Consider the following 21010-nt stretch of genomic DNA (forward strand, 5'->3'; position numbering starts at 1 on the left):
ACTGCACATATCTTGTTTTGAAGTAAAAAAAACAATACAGGAACAAATGCAATATTTAAAATGAAGAACAAGTAAAGTTAAATCAACTGGTATTTCAATAGGCAGCATAGGTCCTCAATAGGCAGGTAAATGTCCCCAATAAGCAGGTAAATGTCCCCAATAGGCAGCATAGGTCCTCAATAGGCAGCATAGGTCCACAATAGGCAGGTAAATGTCCCCAATAGGCAGCATAGGTCCCCAATAGGCAGCATAGGTCCTCAATAGGCAGGCTGTTTCCCCCTTATAATGCCCTATGCAGGCTGTTTCCCCCTTATAATGCCCTATGCAGGCTGTTTCCCCCTTATAATGCCCTATGCAGGCTGTTTCCCCCTTATGCCCTACGCAGGCTGTTTCTCCCTTCTAATGCCCCATGCAGGCTGCCCCCCCCCCCCTTATAATGCCCCTTGCAGGATGTCACCCCCCATATAATGCCCCATGCAGGATGTCCCTTTCTCCCACCATATAATGCCCCATGCAAGATATCACTCCCCTGTCTTTACAATGCCCCATGCAGGATGTCATCCCCCCCGTATAATGCCCCATGCAGGATGTCATCCCCCCCGTATAATGCCCCATGCAGGATGTCACCCCCCATATAATGCCCCATGCAGGATGTCACCCCCCCCCCATATAATGCCCCATGCTGGATGTCACCCCCCCCCATATAATGCCCCATGCAGGATATCACTCCCCTGTCTTTATAATGCCCCATTCAGGATGTCACCCCCCCCTCATATAATGCCCCATGCAGCATGTCACCCCCCCATATAATGCCCCATTCAGGATATCACCCCCCCATATAATGCCCCATGCAGGATATCACTCCCCTGTCATTATAATGCCCCATTCAGGATGTCACCCCCCCCCCATATAATGCCTCATGCAGAATATCACCCCCCTCTCTTTATAATACCCCATGCCTCCATACATTAAAAAAAATAAAATACTCACCTCACTTCTCCTCACCTGCTGCCGCTGCTCAGGTCCGGACTCCAGCGTCGCCGGCGTCTTCCCGCTCTGCGCTGCCTGTGACGGCTCAGGGGAGGGCGCGGTGGAAAGACGTCACCGCACCCTCTGACCTGAGACATTACAGGGAGCGCACAGCAGGAAGACAGCGGATCTGCGGAGGCGCGGGAAGAGGTAAGTATCCGGCTGCCGGGGCCCTGAGCAAGCGGGAGGGAGTGGGCGCTGACACCGCTCTCCTCCGCCCACAGCCTGGCGGGCCGGATAAAAATGCTCTGCGGGCCGTAGTTTGAGGACCTTTGCTGTAGAATGTAATCCCACAAGGGCAGGGTCCTCTTCCCTCTGTACCAGTCTATCATTGTTAGTTTATTATTAGTAAGTGATATCTGTATGTTCTATGTAACCCCTTCTCATGTACAGCACCATAGAATCAGTGGCGCTATATAAATAATAATAATAATAATAATGGCGCCGGGTCCATCCCTGGGTTACAGCGACATCTTATTGTAGTGCTTAGTTTTCCATTTAATGTTTCAGGTCCATTAGGCTACGACTAACCACATCAACTGAACAATTCTCTGTGAAATTGGGGTTTTTATACTTGACAAGTTTCTTCGTTTTTTTTACGTCTCTGCAGCTTAAGAAGAGATACAAGGCCACGTTTGTCTGACTTTCCTCTGGCGTCTTCTGTCTTTGGTTTTCACTCTGGTCATTTGTCTGTGAAACCTCGCACTCGGGAAAAGATGAAAGTTTTATTGCTGATCTGTAGACGGATTCATAAAGACCATTGTCTCCTCGCTTCTTTCACTTTCCTTATTTTTATTATTATATAAGAGTGAAGAAAAGAGCAAAGCGCTCAGCATAAAGTGTCTCAGCCGGATAATACGATTGGCCAAAGGCATTTCAGAGCTGTCAATTTCCCACAATGCCTCGTAAATTTTGTCGTCTGTAGATTGTGCTCCTGAAAACAGGATCAGCGATTCGAGAGGAAGCGTTGACTGTTCTCCTCTGGTGTTCGCCTTTTTCCTCATCTCTCTCCTGTAGCGGCTGTCACTGAAGAAAAAGCCCATGTCATGATATAAAGAGCTCAACTTTCCCTCCTTTCCCATCCTGGCCGAAAATGAGCAAACAACCGTGACGTTTTTAATATGGAGATGATTGACGTCTGGTAACAAGGGGAAACTGAACCTCAATTGTCAGTGTCCTTATCCTGTACCCCGAGTATCAGCGTCATTATCCCATATCCCAAGTGTCATTATCCCGTACCCAGAGTGTGGGTGTCATTACCCTGTACCCCATGTCTTTCTCATCAGCTCGTGCTCTAGTTTTGGTTGGCATCCAGTAGAGACTTATTCTGTGATTTTTATTAACCAAAACTTGACAAAAAAAACTCATTCTAAAATAAACAACCAATAACACACTTTGAGTTCCCAACTCATCAAAACTTATAATAATGAATAATAATCAAAACCATAAATAAATATAATTTTATTTATTATAATACACAAAAAAAATCAAAAGATGAAAAATAGCATAAAAACACCCCATAAAATAAGAAAGAAAAGGCAGGGTGGTCAATGGTTAATCACATTATGGCAAGAGAATATATAATACAGAAAAGGGAAGGGGATGAATATATAAACAAATGCACAAAGTCACAGATATGGTCAGGGATCCAAAGACATAGTTGTCTGAAAAAATATATATATATCCAAGATAAAAATCTTAATTCATTATATGACCCAACAAGAAATAAACAAATATTAAATAGAAATAAATGTCACTGCATAACCACAAGGAACCCCTCAAGTGTATTAAAGTGAAGTAGTGCAAGAATACCCATACACAAGAGGACGCCCCTTAGTAAATGCACCAGTATAACAGACCACACTTTCCAGTACCCCGACTCACTTAGTCAGCGTTATTATCCTGCATCCCAAGTGGCGGTGTCATTAATTATCCCGTACCCCGAATGTCAGTATCATTATCCCGTACCCCCGAATGTCAGTGTCAGTATCCCGAATGTTAGCATCGTTATCCTGTACCCTGAGTGTCGGTGTCCTTGTCCCTTACCCCCAAGTGTCGGTGTCCTTGTCCCTTACCCCCGAGTGTCGGCGTCCTTGTCCCTTCCCCCCCCCCCCGAGTGTCGGCGTCCTTGTCCCTTACCCCCCCCTCCGAGTGTCGGCGTCCTTGTCCCTTACCCCCCCCCCCGAGTGTCGGCGTCCTTGTCCCTTACCCCCCCCCCCGAGTGTCGGCGTCCTTGTACTTTACCCCCGAGTGTCGACGTCCTTGTCCCGTACCCCGAGTGTCGGCGTCCTTGTCACGTACCCCGAGTGTCGGCGTCCTTGTCCCGTACCCCGAGTGTCGGCGTCCTTGTCCCGTACCCCGAGTGTCGGCGTCCTTGTCCCGTACCCCGAGTGTCGGCGTCCTTGTCCCGTACCCCGAGTGTCGGCGTCCTTGTCCCATACCCCAAGTGTCGGCGTCCTTGTCCCGTACCCCATGTCTGTCTCATCAGCTTGTGCTCTAGTTTTGGTTGGCATCCAGTACAGACTTATTCTGTGATTTTTAGCCTGCTGACATTACCTCTATTTCTAATACATAGCAGGTTAATCTTGTCGTCCTCGTGTCACTTCTGGATTATGCTCCATCATCCTCCGTTTATCGTCGGTGTCCACAAGTCACCGGTTAAGGCTTCAGTATCTCACAATATCCCCAAGATTAACCCAAACAACATGTTACCTGTCTGTCATCCAGATTATCCCCCTTATGCCGTCCGCTCTCTGCAGGGGTGCCCTTGGCTTGTTTCATAATTTAATAATTATATAACACAAGGCAAACGTCTCCTATAGGAAAGCCAGATACATGGAGATTTATGTTCATGGCGACATTGGCCACATGACCTAAAGATAACAGAGTCTTATTGCGACATTGCTGCTAATAGTTGTCAATATGTTTGTGTTGCAGCTCATGATCTACTGCGACTTTTGTGCGGCGGCCGTTGAGATCCACACCTGCTAGATCATTGCTCACTGGTTGCAAAGTCCCATCATAGGCCATAACATAAGAGATGTGTACCTGTAACTTGCTCACAACCTGGTTGCAATATTGGAAACTTTGGAACATTTGCTGGACAGGAAGTTGCAAACAAATTGACCGTAAATTGCCTAAGTCAAAAATATTATTGTTTGAGTCTGGCATGTATGGAGTTAAAAGCAGTATGAATCCAGGACTTGTCTGACTTGATTGCACTATGGGTGGTAGAAAATGACATCCAGTCTGTGTTTGACATCTTCCCAGCTAGTGTTTACACGCTCTGTATAGATCTCCCTATTGTACGGCGCTATAGAAAGAACATACAAAGCGTATATACATTCTCCACCACTGACTAATGCTGTGGGCATAGCAAATGCCAACATGCCGGCGCGGAGGATTCTGGCTTATGGCATGTTCATACCCGGAGAGATGGCGGTGCACCCTAGGGTGATCTATTCCGCTGGACACTTTTGTTCTGATGCATTGGCGACTACCGTTTTTCATGGGAGACCGATGTGGAGGTCTATAAATCTTGTTTGTTTTCTGAGCTACTTTATTCTTGTGCCCTGTCTGTCTGAGCGACATTCCCAGGCTATTGCTGAATCTGTGAAAACACAAGGCCATCATTCATTGTGATAGCAGGCTGAATAATGATGTGAGGACTCCTCTATATGTCACCGTGCCACATCCTTCTCATGCCGGGTGTAAATCTCACTTCACTTACTATCACTTATGCTGGTTCTCCAAGATCGTATAATTAAGGGGTAAAAGATCCAAGCGAACAGGTCCTGAGAAAATCCAGCCCCAGTATTTAGAAGCTGAAGGTTCTCAGGACCTTGTTTTTGTTTTGTTTTTTACCCCTAATTATATGATCCTGAAAACCAGAGCTCGACAAATGCCAGGAGCCATGTAGTCAGAGCGCCAGCGTTTTTGGGTTGCCACGAAAAAAGTTGAGCTATTTTGTAAGTGGAGATATCAAAGGATAACGATGATGTGCAGCAGATTTATCCTCTGTGGCAGAATCTTCCGTTGAAACCAGACTCAAGGGGTCTCGCCATTAATTTGTCACAATTTACACGTAGTTGCGTATTACTTGCACAAAACAGAGGGGCAGATTTTCAAAACTGGATTATATATTATATGCCTGTCTGAAAAAAGGTAATTGGCCTAAATCACACCAAATGTAATAATAGATGCAGGTCACTTAATAAATGTGGTGTAGTTTTAGACTGTCCAAAAGACAGAAAAAGAAATCTATACCTCCTATGAGCAGGTGCAGATCTGCATCAGAACTTGAGACGTTTTCTGACATAACACATAAGCTACTCTTTAAGCTTTAACTGTTTCTCATAAATTGTGACAAGAAACTCTGTAATGTATCTTATTTGAGAAATCCGCCTCTTTTTCCAGCAGGACTGATCTTTCATTCTCAAAATTCTCAATTCACAGGTAAAATGTGTCTTCAGTGAACACAGATCTTCCCATATAGGAGATGGCAGTTGGTGCTCATAAAGTTCTGTGGAGGACTCTGTTATTTTAGGGGAACTTTCTGCAGTATGTTTGCTTCCAGCTCCTCCCTTCTCTCCATAGAATTTTACAAGCACCAACTGTCATCTATCTTAGTAATGTAAATGATTTGTTCTCGCTGAATACACAGTTTACAGATTTTACCCATGATTTGAGAATAAAAGGTCAGTCCAGGAGGAGAAAGTCAGATTCCCCTGGTAAGATATATTGCAAAGTTGCTTACTTTCATGTGTACTATTGATTTATGATTATCTAGATCAGGGGTCTCAAACTCGGCTGGGTATATGGGCCGCACACGGAAAAAAAATTAATTTGGGGGGCCACATTCTTTGCAGGACAAAGTAACATTTTTAGTGATGACATTTTTTTTTCTATACACCTTTTGAACATTTTTGCTGTTTTATTTTATTTTTTATAGCTTGGGTTGTTACGGATATGGCGATAATGCACGTGCACTTTTTTTGTTTACTTGAGTTTATATATAAAGCAGCATTTTTAGTGGCAAAATATTTTTTCATGCTTTATTTTGAAGTTTTTTTTGGCAAAAATCTTGTAGTAATGTGCCCCACCCTGGTCTGCATCTTGTAATGTCCCCCATCTTTGTCCCCCATCTTGTCGTAATATTCCATACTGGTCCCCATCTTGTTGTAATGTCTCCCATCCTGGGCCCCATATTGTCGTAATGTCACATACTGCTTCCCATATTGTAGATATGTCCTCATCTTGTAGGAATGTCCCCATCCTGGTCCCCATCTTGTAGGAATGTCCCCATCCTGGTCCCCATCTTGTAGGAATGTCCCCATCCTGGTCCCCATGTTGGAGGAATGTCCCCATCCTGGTCCCCATGTTTGAGGAATGTCCCAATCCTGTAGAAAGGTCCCCATATCTTGTAGGAAGGTCCCCATATTGGAAGAATGTCCCCATATTGTAGGAATGTCCCCATCTTGTAGGAATGTCCCCATCTTGTAGGAATGTCCCCATCTTGTAGGAATGTCCCCATCCTGTTCCTCATATTGTAAGAATGTCCTCATCCTGGTTGCCATATTGTAAGAATGTCCCCATCCTGGTCCCCATCTTGTAGGAATGTCCCCATCCTGGTCGCCATATTGTAGGAATGTCCCCATCCTGGTCGCCATATTGTAGGAATGTCCCCATCCTGGTCGCCATATTGTAGGAATGTCCCCATCTTGTAGGAAGGTCTCCATCTTGTAGTAATGTGCCCATCTTGTAGGAAGGTCTCCATATTGGAGGAAGGTCCCCATCTTGTAGGAAGGTTCCCATTCTGGTTCCCATATTGGAGGCGGCTGGCATTGGTATTGCTGTGCAGAGAGTCTGTCTCTGCGCGACAATACACTGAACTAAAGCGCAGCTGCTGGCAGCTCCTGGACCGGGCCGCGATCGGGTTCTATGGTGCCTGCGGGCCGCATGAAGCAGCCTGAAGGCGGCCCTAGGGCCGCGTGTTTGAGACCCCTGATCTAGATGTTGATGGTCATATCCTCTCTAAGAACTCCCTGCCCCCTTTATCAACTTTTTTGATGAGCATGGAGCAAAATTCTAAACTTGTGTGCAATTTGACATTTTTGTAACTTAATTTAAGCTAAAAAATGTTGTAAACGGCTTGATAAATGTGCACCAGAGAGCGGTCCCAGGCTAAACATTGGCAAATACAGTTTTGATCCAAGTTCTTGGGTGTTGAGCACTTTACCTTTGTAAATGATGGTTGCAGAGGATAAAGAGCCATGGACAGACAGTGGCAGGGTGACTGGTGTCAATTTAGCTTCCATTTACATGCTTCTACCATTATGAATGTGCAAGTTATAGGTATTTATACAGGGGGATATGCAGCCCCCTATGAGAAAAGCACATAGTAAGGAGACAACAGTGGCCAGCGCATAAGATGGTCCTTGACAGTCCTATTCATGGATGCAGTAGAGCCCTTTATGGCGTTGGTGCCCTGTATCCTTAATATGTGTATTTCTCAAATTTTTTTTTTCTACGTTTTAATGGAATTTTGCAAATATGTGATTATCCATTAAGATCCTCTCTGGGGGGAAAGTTTCTGTGGTCCCACATTGGTGCCCGTCCATCCTCAACAAAACATGACCCTGAAATCGTACAACCATGTGGAGGATCAGAGGATCAGACTGCGGGGCTTTTTTTTTTTTTTTTGAACAATCAGCAACCAAATCCCTTTTCCAATCGAGGAACGTTGACGGCCACTTACCTCCGGAAATATTATCCCCAGTACTGGGCGGCTGAATATTTCATGGGGTTGAATTAAAAATTAACGCATGCGGCCCGCTGTCATCGCGGAGAGAGAAAGGAGAGTGTGTCATGTTGCGCGGTTGTAGTTCCTTTTGTAATGAAGCCGTGTCATTTAGGAAATGACATGACTGTGTAAAATGCTGTTCCACGGCCCTCTTTAATTAAGACAGAGACATAATACTAATCTGCTGTCATTAATGAATTTTTAACCGCAGTGGCGAGAGTTGAGTGACGTGGGGGGGCGCGGGCTCGTTTGCAGGGTTTAATTTTGTGAGTAATTAACCCCTTACTGTGTCAAAGCTGCATTAACTATTTTCAGGATGATTGCAATGCCCAGGCTTCCTTTAATCCAAAAAAGTCTGCTAAGACCCCTTTCACACATCCATATAAAACCGGTACCGGAAAAAATGGTACCGGTGTCATCAGTGTTTTGGTTCAGTGTGCAATCCGTGTTTTTCTTGTAGGGATAAAGAAAGAATGAAATTACAAAAATTCTCCTATAATTTGCAATGTTAAACACGTGCAGCACACGGCTGCCATCCGTGTGCTGCACGTGTTTTTCATGGACCCATAGACTTGTATTAGCCCTTATTATCTGCGCTGCCGGAAAAAAGTGGCCATGTCTCCATGTGGTTCACACACTCCATGTGAAAACACTGGCATGTGAAGATCACCTCAGGTTATAATGACATCTGTGAAAAAAATGGATGCCACATATAAAGCAAACACGGACATGTGAAGGAGGCCTAATACATAGGGGACAGTTACGAATTTCTTCTAACTAACCTTCAGGATGAAATAGAAAAATATATTACTAGATGACGTGGTAATAAATCGTGTCCCTGATCTTCCCTTTTTCTTTTTTATACCTTGATAAGTCAGTGTTCTACTTTTCTGTAATAGTTCGGTATGTCTCATAATCTGGCATCTATTCTATCGATACTAGAGACACATAGTGGCTCCATTACCCACCTGAGTGTCACGGGTGTGTCAAATGTGACAGACAGTCGCCCTGCTGTTGGTTGCAGAAGATCTCTTCATTTGGCATTACAGACACCTTCTTAGATCTGTCTCACTCTAGGGCCCAGCGGCTACCTCCCTCCTGCTAATTGACACCCAGGCCTTGGTGCTTAAATACTTTGTTTGCTAGAGGGATGTGCCGTTGATATTCCCATGTTCCCTTGTGAAGGCTTGGAGCTGCTGCAAACCGTTTACTTCCTCTCTGGTGCTAAGAGGATGTGGTGTAATCTCTCTGAAGTTGGCTCAAGCTAAGTTACTTTCCCCCGTGTTTGTCTCCCTTGTTGTCTTTAGTTGTTAGTGGGGACTGACTAGTGCTCATCCCCCCTTCCCTATCCAGGGCCAAGCTTTAGGGAAATACAGGGCTTAGGTTCGCGTGCGGCGATTGGTGAGGAACAAATATAGGGACGATAGTGGAAACCGGGTGATATCAGATCAGCCTAGGAGGTCTTCAGATGTTACTTCAGTATTGCTACATAATCTTCTTTTCTCATGATGCCATCTATTTTGTGAAGTGCACCAGTCCCTCCTGCAGTAAAGCAACCCCACAACATGATATTGCCACCACCGTGTTTCACAGTTGGGATGGTGTTCTTGGGCTTCCAAGCTTCTCCCTTTTTCCTCCAAACGTAATGATGGTCATTATGCCCAAAAAGTTAAATTTTAGTTTCATCAGACCACAGGACATGTCTCCAAAAATTAAGGTCTTTGTTCCTGTGTGCATTTGCAAACATTAATCTGGCTTTTTTATGTTTCTTTTGGCGTAATGGCTTCTTCCTGGCAGAGTGGCCTTTCAGCCCATGTTGATACAGTACTCATTTCACTGTGGATATTAACATAGTCTTACCAGCTTCTGCCATCATCTTCAGTGGTATGATGGCTGGACATTCCCATCTTGTTTATACTTACGTATAATTGTTTGTACAGATGAATGAGGCACCTTCAGGTATCTTGAAATTGTACCCAAGGTTGAGCCAGACTTGTGCAAGTCCACAATTCTTTTCCTGATCTCTTTTCTGATTCATTTAGACTTTCTCATGATGCTACACAAAGAAGCAGTGTGTTTCAGGTGTGCATTAAAATACATCCACAGGTGTGTCTCTAATTAACTCAGATGTTGCCAAAAAACACAAGACCTCATCATATGGGCAGTCCAGAATTGTTTAAAGGCATAGTAATCTTAGTGTATGTTAAATTTTGACTTTGCAGTAAGTAATAAAAATGCCTTAAAACAATTCTCTCTCATTATTCTGGCATTTGTCAAATATTAACAATTATGGTAATCCTAATTGACCTAGAAAACAGGAAAGTTTTATTCTGATTTCATGTCAGATATTGAGAAAAACATGCATATGTGCCAAGTATGTGCATTTCTAAAGGTGCTATTGACATGAAACTCTCACCAGATGTCAGTAGCAACCACCCAATCCACACCGACAAAGAAATCAAACCATAGATGTCCGTAAGTTATGTGTAATAAAGAGAAATGACACAGGGGAAAGGTATTGAACACAAGAAGAAAGAGAGGTGCAAAAAGCCATGGAAAGTCATGACACCAGCTGAAATATATCCGCAATTAGAAAACAATCCTGCCACTTAGTGAAAAATATCAACTGGTTCAGCTGATGCCTATAAAAAAGTGATTCATTACCAAAGTGCCACACAAGAAACATCTCATGATGGGTAAAACCAGTGAGTTGTTTCAAGACATACTAAACATTATTGTTGCAAAACATACTGATGGCATTGACAGAAGAATTTCTAAACTATTGGAGATGCTAATGAGCACTGTTGGGTTGATAATCTGGCAGTGGAAAGAACATAATTTCACCATAAACCGTCCACGAGCAGGTGCTTCCCGCAAAATTTCAGACAGAGGAGTGAAAATAATTCACCAAAGAATTGTTCAAGAGCCTAGGACCAACTGTTGAGAGCTACAGAAAGACTTGGAATCAGCAGGTACAACTGTTTAAAGGAAAACTAGATGTAATGAACTTAACCTCCGTGGTCTGTATGCACACTAACCACGCCAAACTCCATTGCTGAACAAAAAGCATGTTCAAGCGTGTGTAAAGTTTGTTCAACAACATTTAGACAAGACTGTGAAATACTGGGAGAATATAATCTGGTCAGAAAAGACGAAAATTGAACTCTTTGGATTCCATAATACACACCATGTTGGGAGGCCAAAAGTCACTGCTTATAACCCCAAAACACCATACCAATAGTGAAGTTTGGACGTGGGAACATTTTAGTGTGGGGTTGTTCTTCATCATACTTCATTAGCAAACTTCATGTAATTGAAATAAGGGTGAATGGACAAATCTACCTTGACATTCTTGAGAAAAATCTGCTGCCATCTACCAGGATGATGAAGATGAAATGAAGGTGGACATTTCAGCAAGACCATGATCCCAAACACACAGCCAAGGAAACTCTCAATTGGTTTCAGAGAAAGAATATAAAGCTGCTAGAATGGCCCAGCCGATCACCCGACCTGAATCCAATAGGAAATTTATGGAAGGCACTAATGCTCAGAGTTCCTAGAAAAAGCCACGGGACCTTCAGGATGTGAAGAGTGTTTGTGTGCAAGAATGGGCCAAAATTACACCTGAGCAATGCATGTGACTAGTTTCTCCATACAGGATGCGTCTTGAAGTTGTCATCACCAACAAAGGATTTTGTACTCCGTATTAAATACATTTCAGTAAGCGTGTTCAATACTTTTTCCCTGCGTCATTTCTCATTATTACACATAACTTAAATTATGGACGTCAATGCTTTGATTTCTTTGCCTGTGTGAATCGGATGAGTTGGTATCGTCACCTGGTGAGAATTTCATGTTAATATCATCTTTAGAAATATATTTATCATGCTTAGAAAATTGGTGACGTGTTCAATACTTATTTCACCCGATGTATATGTGTGTGTTATATATATTTATTTTTTTACCACCCTAGGTAAAGAGCTTGGTGCAGATGTCCCTCCAAATTGTCTAGTAAACTAAGACCATATTCACACAGATTTTTTTTTTAAGGATATCAAAATATATGTAAAATTCACCCCACACCCTTGGTACATTTTCTTTTTAATGGATTTGAGGCAGTTTCTGTGCAAAATAGACAGTGGATGCTACTTGTGGATTGTGTTCAGATCTGCAGCAGAAATCTAGGGGTTGTCATTCCATTGCCTGATAAAATAAAAATATCCTATCTGTGCTGTTCCTTTAGTTATATACTTTCAGCCCTGCTTCCATATACTATTATATTTATAGTCCTATAGGTGTGGGATATAGCAATAGAGAGCAGAACTGTTGAAGCTCAGTATGGGACATGGTGCAGATGTGAGAGCAGAGAACATAAGGCTTGTTATACAACATGTATATATGCATGGATGTGCAGACTTCCATCCTAGTGAGAAGGGGTTAACGTTGCAATGTGCAGGAACTCGCCTTACGACAACTCATAATAACTGTTTATTTCACAACCTTAATTGCTTTTCACCTATTAAATGATTCAACATGATTTGTGTCTGTGCCAAGGGGGACTGTGCTACACCGCGGAGCTATTCACAGACAGGGACGTATTATTGCCGAACGCGCTGATTGATTGTTTTTTTTAATGCGTAAAGTAGTAAATTCAAGTGTAAAACGAAATTCATTTATCCAAAGAAAGCATCTGTCATTCAACGCAGACGACGTCTCTTTACCAGGAGTATGCCCTCACCGTGGGGAGCCCTCCATGGGTGGAAGAAGATGATTACATGTTTGTTTCACGCCTGGAAGCAAATTCTGATGCATTAAACCAAGAGATATACAAAATGATCGGGTGGGGGTTGTCATGACAAGATTAACATTAGTTGCAAAAGTTTATAACCCCATAGTGAAGATTAAATGGGTTGCCCACTACTTTTAATATTCAGCCATTCTATTTTTATGTTGAAAATAAGTATCTTTGTAAATATCTTGCTTTGCAGTTACTGCCTGTGAGTGGCGCTATCGCTGGCTGCTCACAAGCATCACGTGACCCCGCGCTGATGTCATGTCAAGTGAGGCGTGACATCAGTGACGCGGTGGCTGCTGGGTTGTGGGCGGGGTTACCCCGTGCGTCACACCCAGCATCCACCATGCGCTTTCCCAATGAATGAGGAGAGGGAGAGGGTGTTGATACTTATTTTCAACATTAAAATAGAATGGCCGAATATTAATAGTAGTGGACAACCCCTTTAAGGTCTTGTTCAAATGTCTTGAAGACAACATACGTTTTCTATCTTTGTATTTCACAAATGGAACATGTGCCCATTGTAGTCTACGGGACTATTTACATGCCTGTTTTCTTTGGCAGACCAAGTGGTCTATAATAAATTATTGATCAAAATTACCCCTACAAGTCTATTGGTGTGTGAAAATAACAGACAGCACATGGATGGCATTCGTCTACAGTCCATGTACTGTCCGTGATTAACATTGCCGTGGATTGGAGAAGTTTTATCATTTATCCAGATGTGAAAATCACTGATGAAACTGATGGTAAAAATGACATGAACCAAACGCCGATAAAATTCGGAAAAACACTGATGACACTTGTACTGTTTTTTGCGCAAGAGGAAAATCTTTGACGTCTGAATGAGAACTTATAGTGGGATTTCAATGGGCGTGCAGCCTTATAGAGCACGAGTTGTGATTTTTAGGTGTTGGATCAGTGATTAAAGCAGCTTCTGAACCTAAAAGTGCCGTACAATCTGAAATATAACAAAATGTGTGTTCCGGCAGCATGGGGGCAGATCTTTTTCAGTAGGTAATCCATATCTGCCTTTCCTATATCACAGTCCCACGCTCCTCTCTTTGGTCCGCAGGTGCAGTTTGTGTGTCTACCTCATCACTGCTCACCTGGCTCAGAGGAAGCTTTCTGCACCAGAAACCTCCTCATATTGCTCTTTGTAATTGCAGAAACCCTTTGTCAAAATTATGCACATTTTGGCATAGATGGAAGCTCATTTTCTTTGTTTTATATTTGAAACAAATTTCCCAAAAAAACTTTTTAATTGATTTTTTTGTTCCACAATTCTTATTTTTCCTACCCCTTTAAGTGGGTGTATACATGTACAGATCGATGTTATTGTATACAAATCCAGCCGCTCAGAAATATTTCAAATGGTGTAAAACAGGATTTGTCGTCAGCTTTTCCCTGTGTTAGGGTGCAGACTGACGCTGAGGAAGCGTGAGGCTCACAGGACACATTACCTGCAGATGACCTCGCATAGCAGAGGAGGGCGGACTGTGTCCTTGTCAGATGTGCTATTCCCGAGCAAGTAACTGTGATGTCACTGAAGACTTCTGTACCTGCGGATAATCTTCACACCCTCGAGGCCGAGTCCCTTGTATCATTGCTTGTTTGGATTTTTCTGGACATAATAAATAATCCATATATATATATATATATATATAGCACAGAGTTATGTCTGAGACTTGTATAACTAAAGGTAATGCTACTTTGGTGTCTGCTGCCTTTATTGTGACCCATGATTAGCCCGTGGCTAATGACATGAACAGGTGGAACCAGTTTTTGTCAAGGGTTATAGATTTAGGAACACTGAATGAAATTTCCAGACTTTCTAAAATCTATCATCAGTAACTTTCTTGTTTTCCCTTTGTTCTGTAAATGGCTTACTTTGCATGGAAATCTTTCTAATCTTGTGTGGGCCATTATTATCTGTACCTGTATAATTTCCTGGAAGAGACAGGGAGGCGGTACTGTCTGTACCTAGAGAATTTACAGGAAGAGACAAGGAGGCAGTACTTATCTGAACCAGCAGCATTTGTAGGGAGAGAGCAAAGCAGTACTATCTGTACCTTCAACATTTACTTATAAGGAGATAGAGAGGAAGTACCATTTGTATCTATTTAATTTACAGTGAGGCAGTACAATCTGTTCCTATATAACATACAGGTATAAAAGGAGATATAGCATTTACCGTATCTGCATTATTTAGTCGAAAAGACAGGGAGCTAGTACTAGCTATGCCTTTATTGAGTACAGAAAGATACCTGTGCCACCATAAAAAAGATAGTGCTACCTGTGCCTAATTTACAGGAAAGATAGGGAGGAATTATTGTCTGTACCTGCTTCCTTTTGTAGGAAGGTATGGAAAATCAGTACTATCTGTACCTATATAATTCACTGTGAGAGACATGGAGACAGTGCTACTTGTACCTACCTGATTTACAGGGAGAGACAGGGAAGCAGTCCCTCTGTACCTATATCATTTACAGGAAGGGACATGGATGCAGTACTGTTTGCGCCTACATTATTGATGGGGAGAGACAGGAAGTACCATCTGTAGGAGAGACAGGAAGTACAATCTGTACCGGCATTATTTACAGGAAGATGCAGAGAGGCAGTACTATATGCACCTGCATTTTTTACAGGAAGAAACGGAGGCACTACTTTCTGAAGCCTACATTATTGACAGGGAAACACAGGCAGTACTATCTGTACTTGCATTATTTACAAGAAGAGACAGGGACACAGTACTTTCTGTGCCTTCATTATTGACAGGGAGAGAGAACTTTGTGTTTCTGCAGTATAAATGCACATTCCAGTGTTTGTGGATGGGGTAGATAACACAGAAGAAAAGTTGACCGCAGTTTACTTTGTAGCCTTGATAAAATACTGATTTTGAGTTCCCGGGTGTTTGATACTTGTTTATTAGTTTTCTATATATATTCTATTTTTTACCTGTATGACCGGGTCTTCTGTACACAAACAAGATCCTTATAGGATCCTTTTCTTTAGTGCTCCGGTTCCGCCCTGCGGTTTCCCTAGCAGCAACGTGTCCTATGTCTTCCAAGGGTCTATAAGCAGACTTTGGCCTCCGTTCAGGAATTCCCAATTATCTCCGGGCAATCTCAGCTTCCAGTGTGCACGGAACAAGTCTGCTTCTGTCTACCACATCTGGAAAATGTTACACTGGGGCGTGCTGGCTGTCGTCACAGGGAGACTGACAAGCCCCTGCCCCCACCAGCCCGCCATCGCTTTAACCCTTTTATTGAAATAAAATGCTATATACTTTAGTAGATTTCAGCAAATGTGTCCACAATTTCCTATTTAAACCTTAAATGTAACAAAGTAAAAAGTGCTCAAGACGAAAAATCTTAAAATCTGAGAGTCCTAAATAGTTGATACCTTTTAATGGCTAACTGAAAAGATGGTAACAAACACCATCTTTTCAGTTAGCCATTAAAAGGTATTTACCACTTAGCTCCAATTTTAATATTTTCCCATCTACTGGCTAACATGGTACAAAGCTATATTTATATTGTATCAATATGACAAGTGACCAAACAGTGCACAATTATGGTGCAAAGGTGTTTTGTCTTCTGCCGTCACATACTATTGATAATATTGTAGTTTCTTTCCAGTTTAATATATCTGTGTCTGGGAAAGCTGAGTGATAATGGCTGAGATGAATGCACCACAGCTATTGTCATCTAGATTTCCAATCATGGATGTGAGTTTATGTAATCCAACGCTGCAGATTTGAGATCTACATTATGACAATTTATGACATCTGCTGCAATCCACACCATTTCCACTGCAAAATTACCGCAACAAAATTTGATGCAGGTTTTCCTGCTGCGGATTCTCTGCAGTTTTTATTCTGCAGAATTCCATAGTAGAAATGTCCCTTACAGACCTACGCCAAAGACTGCTGCAGATATGGTTACTCCGAACATTTCACACTTTGCATCATAAAGTGTTAAATCCGCTGTGATTTTCGCAGCATAAATTGACAGGTGGTAGGTTCAATTTTGCAGCATCGATTAATTTTTACCCTGTGGATATTCTGTGCATGAGGTTTTGTAAAAGTCTTAAAAAAAAAAAACAATAAAAGCACCCGCATTTCTCCTACTGTAATCCGCAGCGGATTTTCCATCGGGATTATTCTTGTGTGCACATGCCCTAACTGTTAAGAACTGCAGCTGTAATGCTCATCATCCACACGCACTTTTACTGATGATTTTTGTCTTTTTTTTTGTCTTTTCTTTTAGAGGGAAAATTCTGTGACTATCCTACCATTGTATCGTACAACGGTAGGCATGTGTGTTTTCTATGTTCTGTATGTTTTGTATATTTCTATAAGTCCAAGCTGCACGCAGGACGCACCCCCAGTTTGCATACATGTATATGTCACTAGTGTTAAGTGAATGTTTTCATCTCGTTTTGTCATGTTTTTGCCCGCACCATATGAGTGTTTTCTTTTTTTTTTTTCTCTTTTTTTCCCATTACTGGCCGTCTCTGCCTTTCAGCTGATTAACACCCTCTTCTCACATCTCCATCTGCCCAGTCTGTATCTGCTTTTCTCAGATTTGCTCATTCGCCTACACTTTGTTTTTCCTCTTATTTTTTTTTCCCCTTTATGTTGGTCCTGTGGGATTTTAGCCATAACTGGGACAGAAAAGACAGCAGGGCTGCGGATGCAGAGAAGGCCGCAGATGACACCTCGGCCAGCCTGCTTGGAGTGCTTGTCCTTTAGCTAAAACAGAGAGAATGTTGCTCAGCCACATATTTGTAATAGAGGACCTGAGGGGGTGAAGCAGTCACAACCACCCCATGATGGGTGCACGTGTTGGAAACTACGGAGAGCAAAACATCAAACGGCAAAGTATAGATGTTTAATGCATTAAATATGAAAGGTCAGAGCCGCTATCGGGACCATCTTCCCTGGCCGCGTCCTGTTTCATCCTGCTGTGTTTTACAAACTGATTACTACAGCAAATGGAACTTGGAGAGAGATTAAAAACCTTGGCTTATTTGCATGTTTCTTTTCCCAGAATTCCCCATGGCAGCAGACGCATGGAGATGGGGAAGGAGGGGAGAATGAGCAAGATGATCAGGCAGATTTTTGCACCTGTGTTTGCTGTTTGGTATCTTCCCATTTTTGCCAACTTTCTAAAATTGGACGGTTGCTTGGTGACAAGACTGTTTTCGATGACGAAGCCAAGGCGGCAGCCATATTTAGCTCAGCAACTGCCAAAAAGGTCTGCAACATATGACAAAGCAATGTGCTGCGGACTGGGAATGTTGTTTTGCTGAACACAAATGCATAAAAAGGCTTCAATTAGAGTAATTCCAACAGCTACTGATACTGACACGAATGGAAAAGAATTGTTTATATATCAACTACCAAAGACTGTTTATAAAACTGATTTTGCTACTATAATATGTACAAGAATATACCGTAACTACTATAATACTGCCCCTATGTACAAAAATATAACTACTGTAATACTGCCCCTATGTGTAAGAATATAACTACTATAATACTGCCCCTATGTGTAAGAATATAACTACTGTAATACTGCCCCTATGTGTAAGAATATAACTACTATAATACTGCCCCTATGTGTAAGAATATAGCTACTATAATACTGCCCCTATGTGTAAGAATATAGCTACTATAATACTGCCCCTATGTGTAAGAATATAACTACTGTAATACTGCCCCTATGTGTAAGAATATAACTACTATAATACTGCCCCCTATGTACAAGAATATAACTACTATAATACTGCCCCCTATGTAGAAGAATATAACTACTGTAATACTGCCCCTATGTAGAAGAATATAACTACTGTAATACTGCCCCTATGTGTAAGAATATAACTACTATAATACTGCCCCTATGTACAAGAATATAACTACTATAATACTGCCCCCTATGTACAAGAATATAACTACTATAATACTGCCCCCTATGTACAAGAATATAACTACTATAATACTGCCCCCTATGTACAAGAATATAACTACTATAATACTGCCCCCTATGTACAAGAATATAACTACTATAATACTGCCCCCTATGTACAAGAATATAACTACTGTAATACTGCCCCCTATGTAGAAGAATATAACTACTGTAATACTGCCCCTATGTGTAAGAATATAACTACTATAATACTGCCCCCTATGTACAAGAATATAACTACTATAATACTGCCCCCTATGTACAAGAATATAACTACTATAATACTGCCCCCTATGTACAAGAATATAACTACTATAATACTGCCCCCTATGTACAAGAATATAACTACTATAATACTGCCCCCTATGTACAAGAATATAACTACTATAATGCTGCCCCCTATGTACAAGAATATAGCTACTATAATACTGCCCCCTCTGTGTAAGAATATAACTACTAGAATACTGTTCCTTTTGTGCAAGAATATAATTACTAATACTGTTCCTAAATACAAGAATAAAGCTATTATAATACTGTATCTATGTACAAGAATATACTATAATACTGCCCCCTATGTACAAGGATATAACTACTATAATACTATCCCCCTATGTATTTTTTTCAATTAACAAATTGAAAGTGAATGAACCAAAAAGAAATATAAATCCCATCAATATTTGGTGACCGCCCCTTGCCTTCAATAATTCTTACAGGAACACTTGCACAAAGTCAGGAATTTTGTAGAATTATAATCGAGTGTATGAGTAACCAATTATACCAAACGGGTGCTAATGGTCATCATTTTCATCTTCATGTTAAAACGTAGTCATTAACTAAAACATAAACAGCTGTGTGGGAGGCTTAAAACTGGGTGAGGAACAGTTAAACTACTACAATGGTGAGGTTGTGGAAGACAGGATCATGTCACAGGTTATTCACCGTGGTGAGACTGAGCTCAGCAACAAGACACAGAGTAATTACACTGCATCAGCAAGGTCTCTCCCAGGCAAAGCGTTCAAGACAGACCGGGGTTTCAAGATGTGAAAGCACCAAGAAATGGCCAACCACTGCTTCTACAGTCCTCAACGTTGGCCAAGGAAACTTAATGAAGCAGATGAAAGGTACATCATGATTACTTAACTTCAAAATCAGAAAATGTTCAGAAGTGCCGTCAGCTCAGAACTGGCAGTAATCAATGGGACCCAGCTACAGCCATCCATGGTTCTGAGCAGTCTGGTCCAAAGTTGTCTTCATGGAAGGATTGCGGCTAAACAAACAGACCTTCGACATGTAAAAAGGCCAAGTAACTCAAGTGTGCACAAAAACATTGGAAAAGGGGGGCTGGAAAATGGCAGCAGGTGCTCTGGACTGATGAGTCAAAATGTGAAATGTTTGGCTGTTACAGAAAGAAGTTTGTTCACTGAAGTGTTGAAGAGTGGTTGAATACTGTGGGTTTGCAGGAGCAGTGCAGCAAGGTGGAAGTTCCTGCAGGTTTTGGGCTGTCTTTGAGCAAATGGAGCTGGGATTTGCTTAGGGTTAATGATGTTATCAATGCTGAGAAATCCAGTCAGACACTTACCCATCATTGAATCCCACCAAGAAGGCATTTGATTGGCTTCAAATTTATTCTGCAGCTGGACAACAACCCCAAGCATCCAGCCAATGTCTTTAAAGGGGCTGTGCCACGAGCAAAGTACATTTTAATTAACAGATCTTGCAATAAAAATAAGTTCCACTATTTGATGTGATAAAAAAAAATGTTCCTGTGCTGAGATAATCTTATAAATGTTCCCCTGCTGTGTACTGTGTAATGGCTGTGTCTGACCGTACAGGAACATGGTCTGACCATACCACATCTCCTGGGCAGGGGAGGAAGGAAAAGAGAGGATGCAGATATTACAGCAGGGGATCGCAAATAATTCTTTCTATGAGATAAAACGTTTCATTGCCTGTTATTAAATATGTTTTACCTCACAGAAAACAGCGTATGTGATCCCCTGCTGTAATGTCTACATACTCTCTTTTCCTTCCTCCCCTGCCCAGAAGTTGTGGTATGATCAAACCATGTTCCTGCACGGTCAGACACAGTCATTACACAGTAGACAGCAGGGGAACATTTATAAGATTATCTCAGCACAGGAACATTTTATTTACACACATCCAATTGTGGAACTTATTATTATTCCAACTAAATCAATTGATTAAAATGAACTTTATTTGTTGGACAACCTGTTTAAAAACAAGGATTACTGGAAGTGATGATACGGCCCCATAGAGCCCTGATCTCTCATCAATCAGTCTGTCTGGGATCACATGAAGAGACAGAAGGATCTGCACAAGCCTCATACAGAGAAGATCTGGGGTCAGTCCTCCCAAGATATTTGGAACAAACTGCTGCCTATGTCTTTCAGAAAC

At 41.9% G+C, this 21010-nt stretch overlaps 1 protein-coding gene across 3 annotated transcripts in view; it reads left to right on the forward strand.

Moving 5' to 3' along the window:
- Window positions 1-21010, forward strand: part of RXRA (retinoid X receptor alpha) — a 207401-nt gene that overhangs the window by 67697 nt on the left and 118694 nt on the right. For 2 of the 3 annotated variants that reach the window (XM_073640742.1, XM_073640745.1), the window contains exon 2: window positions 16895-16936. The exons of the other annotated variant lie outside the window; for it this stretch is intronic. In XM_073640742.1, coding sequence (XP_073496843.1) covers window positions 16895-16936 — 42 coding nt within the window. The remainder of the gene's footprint in view (window positions 1-16894; window positions 16937-21010) is intronic. 3 annotated transcript variants of the gene reach the window in all.

The sequence above is a fragment of the Phyllobates terribilis genome, unplaced genomic scaffold, assembly GCF_046119375.1.
Source record: "Phyllobates terribilis strain yellow unplaced genomic scaffold, ASM4611937v1 Scaffold_7__3_contigs__length_470593459, whole genome shotgun sequence".
Lineage (NCBI taxonomy): Eukaryota > Metazoa > Chordata > Amphibia > Anura > Dendrobatidae > Phyllobates > Phyllobates terribilis.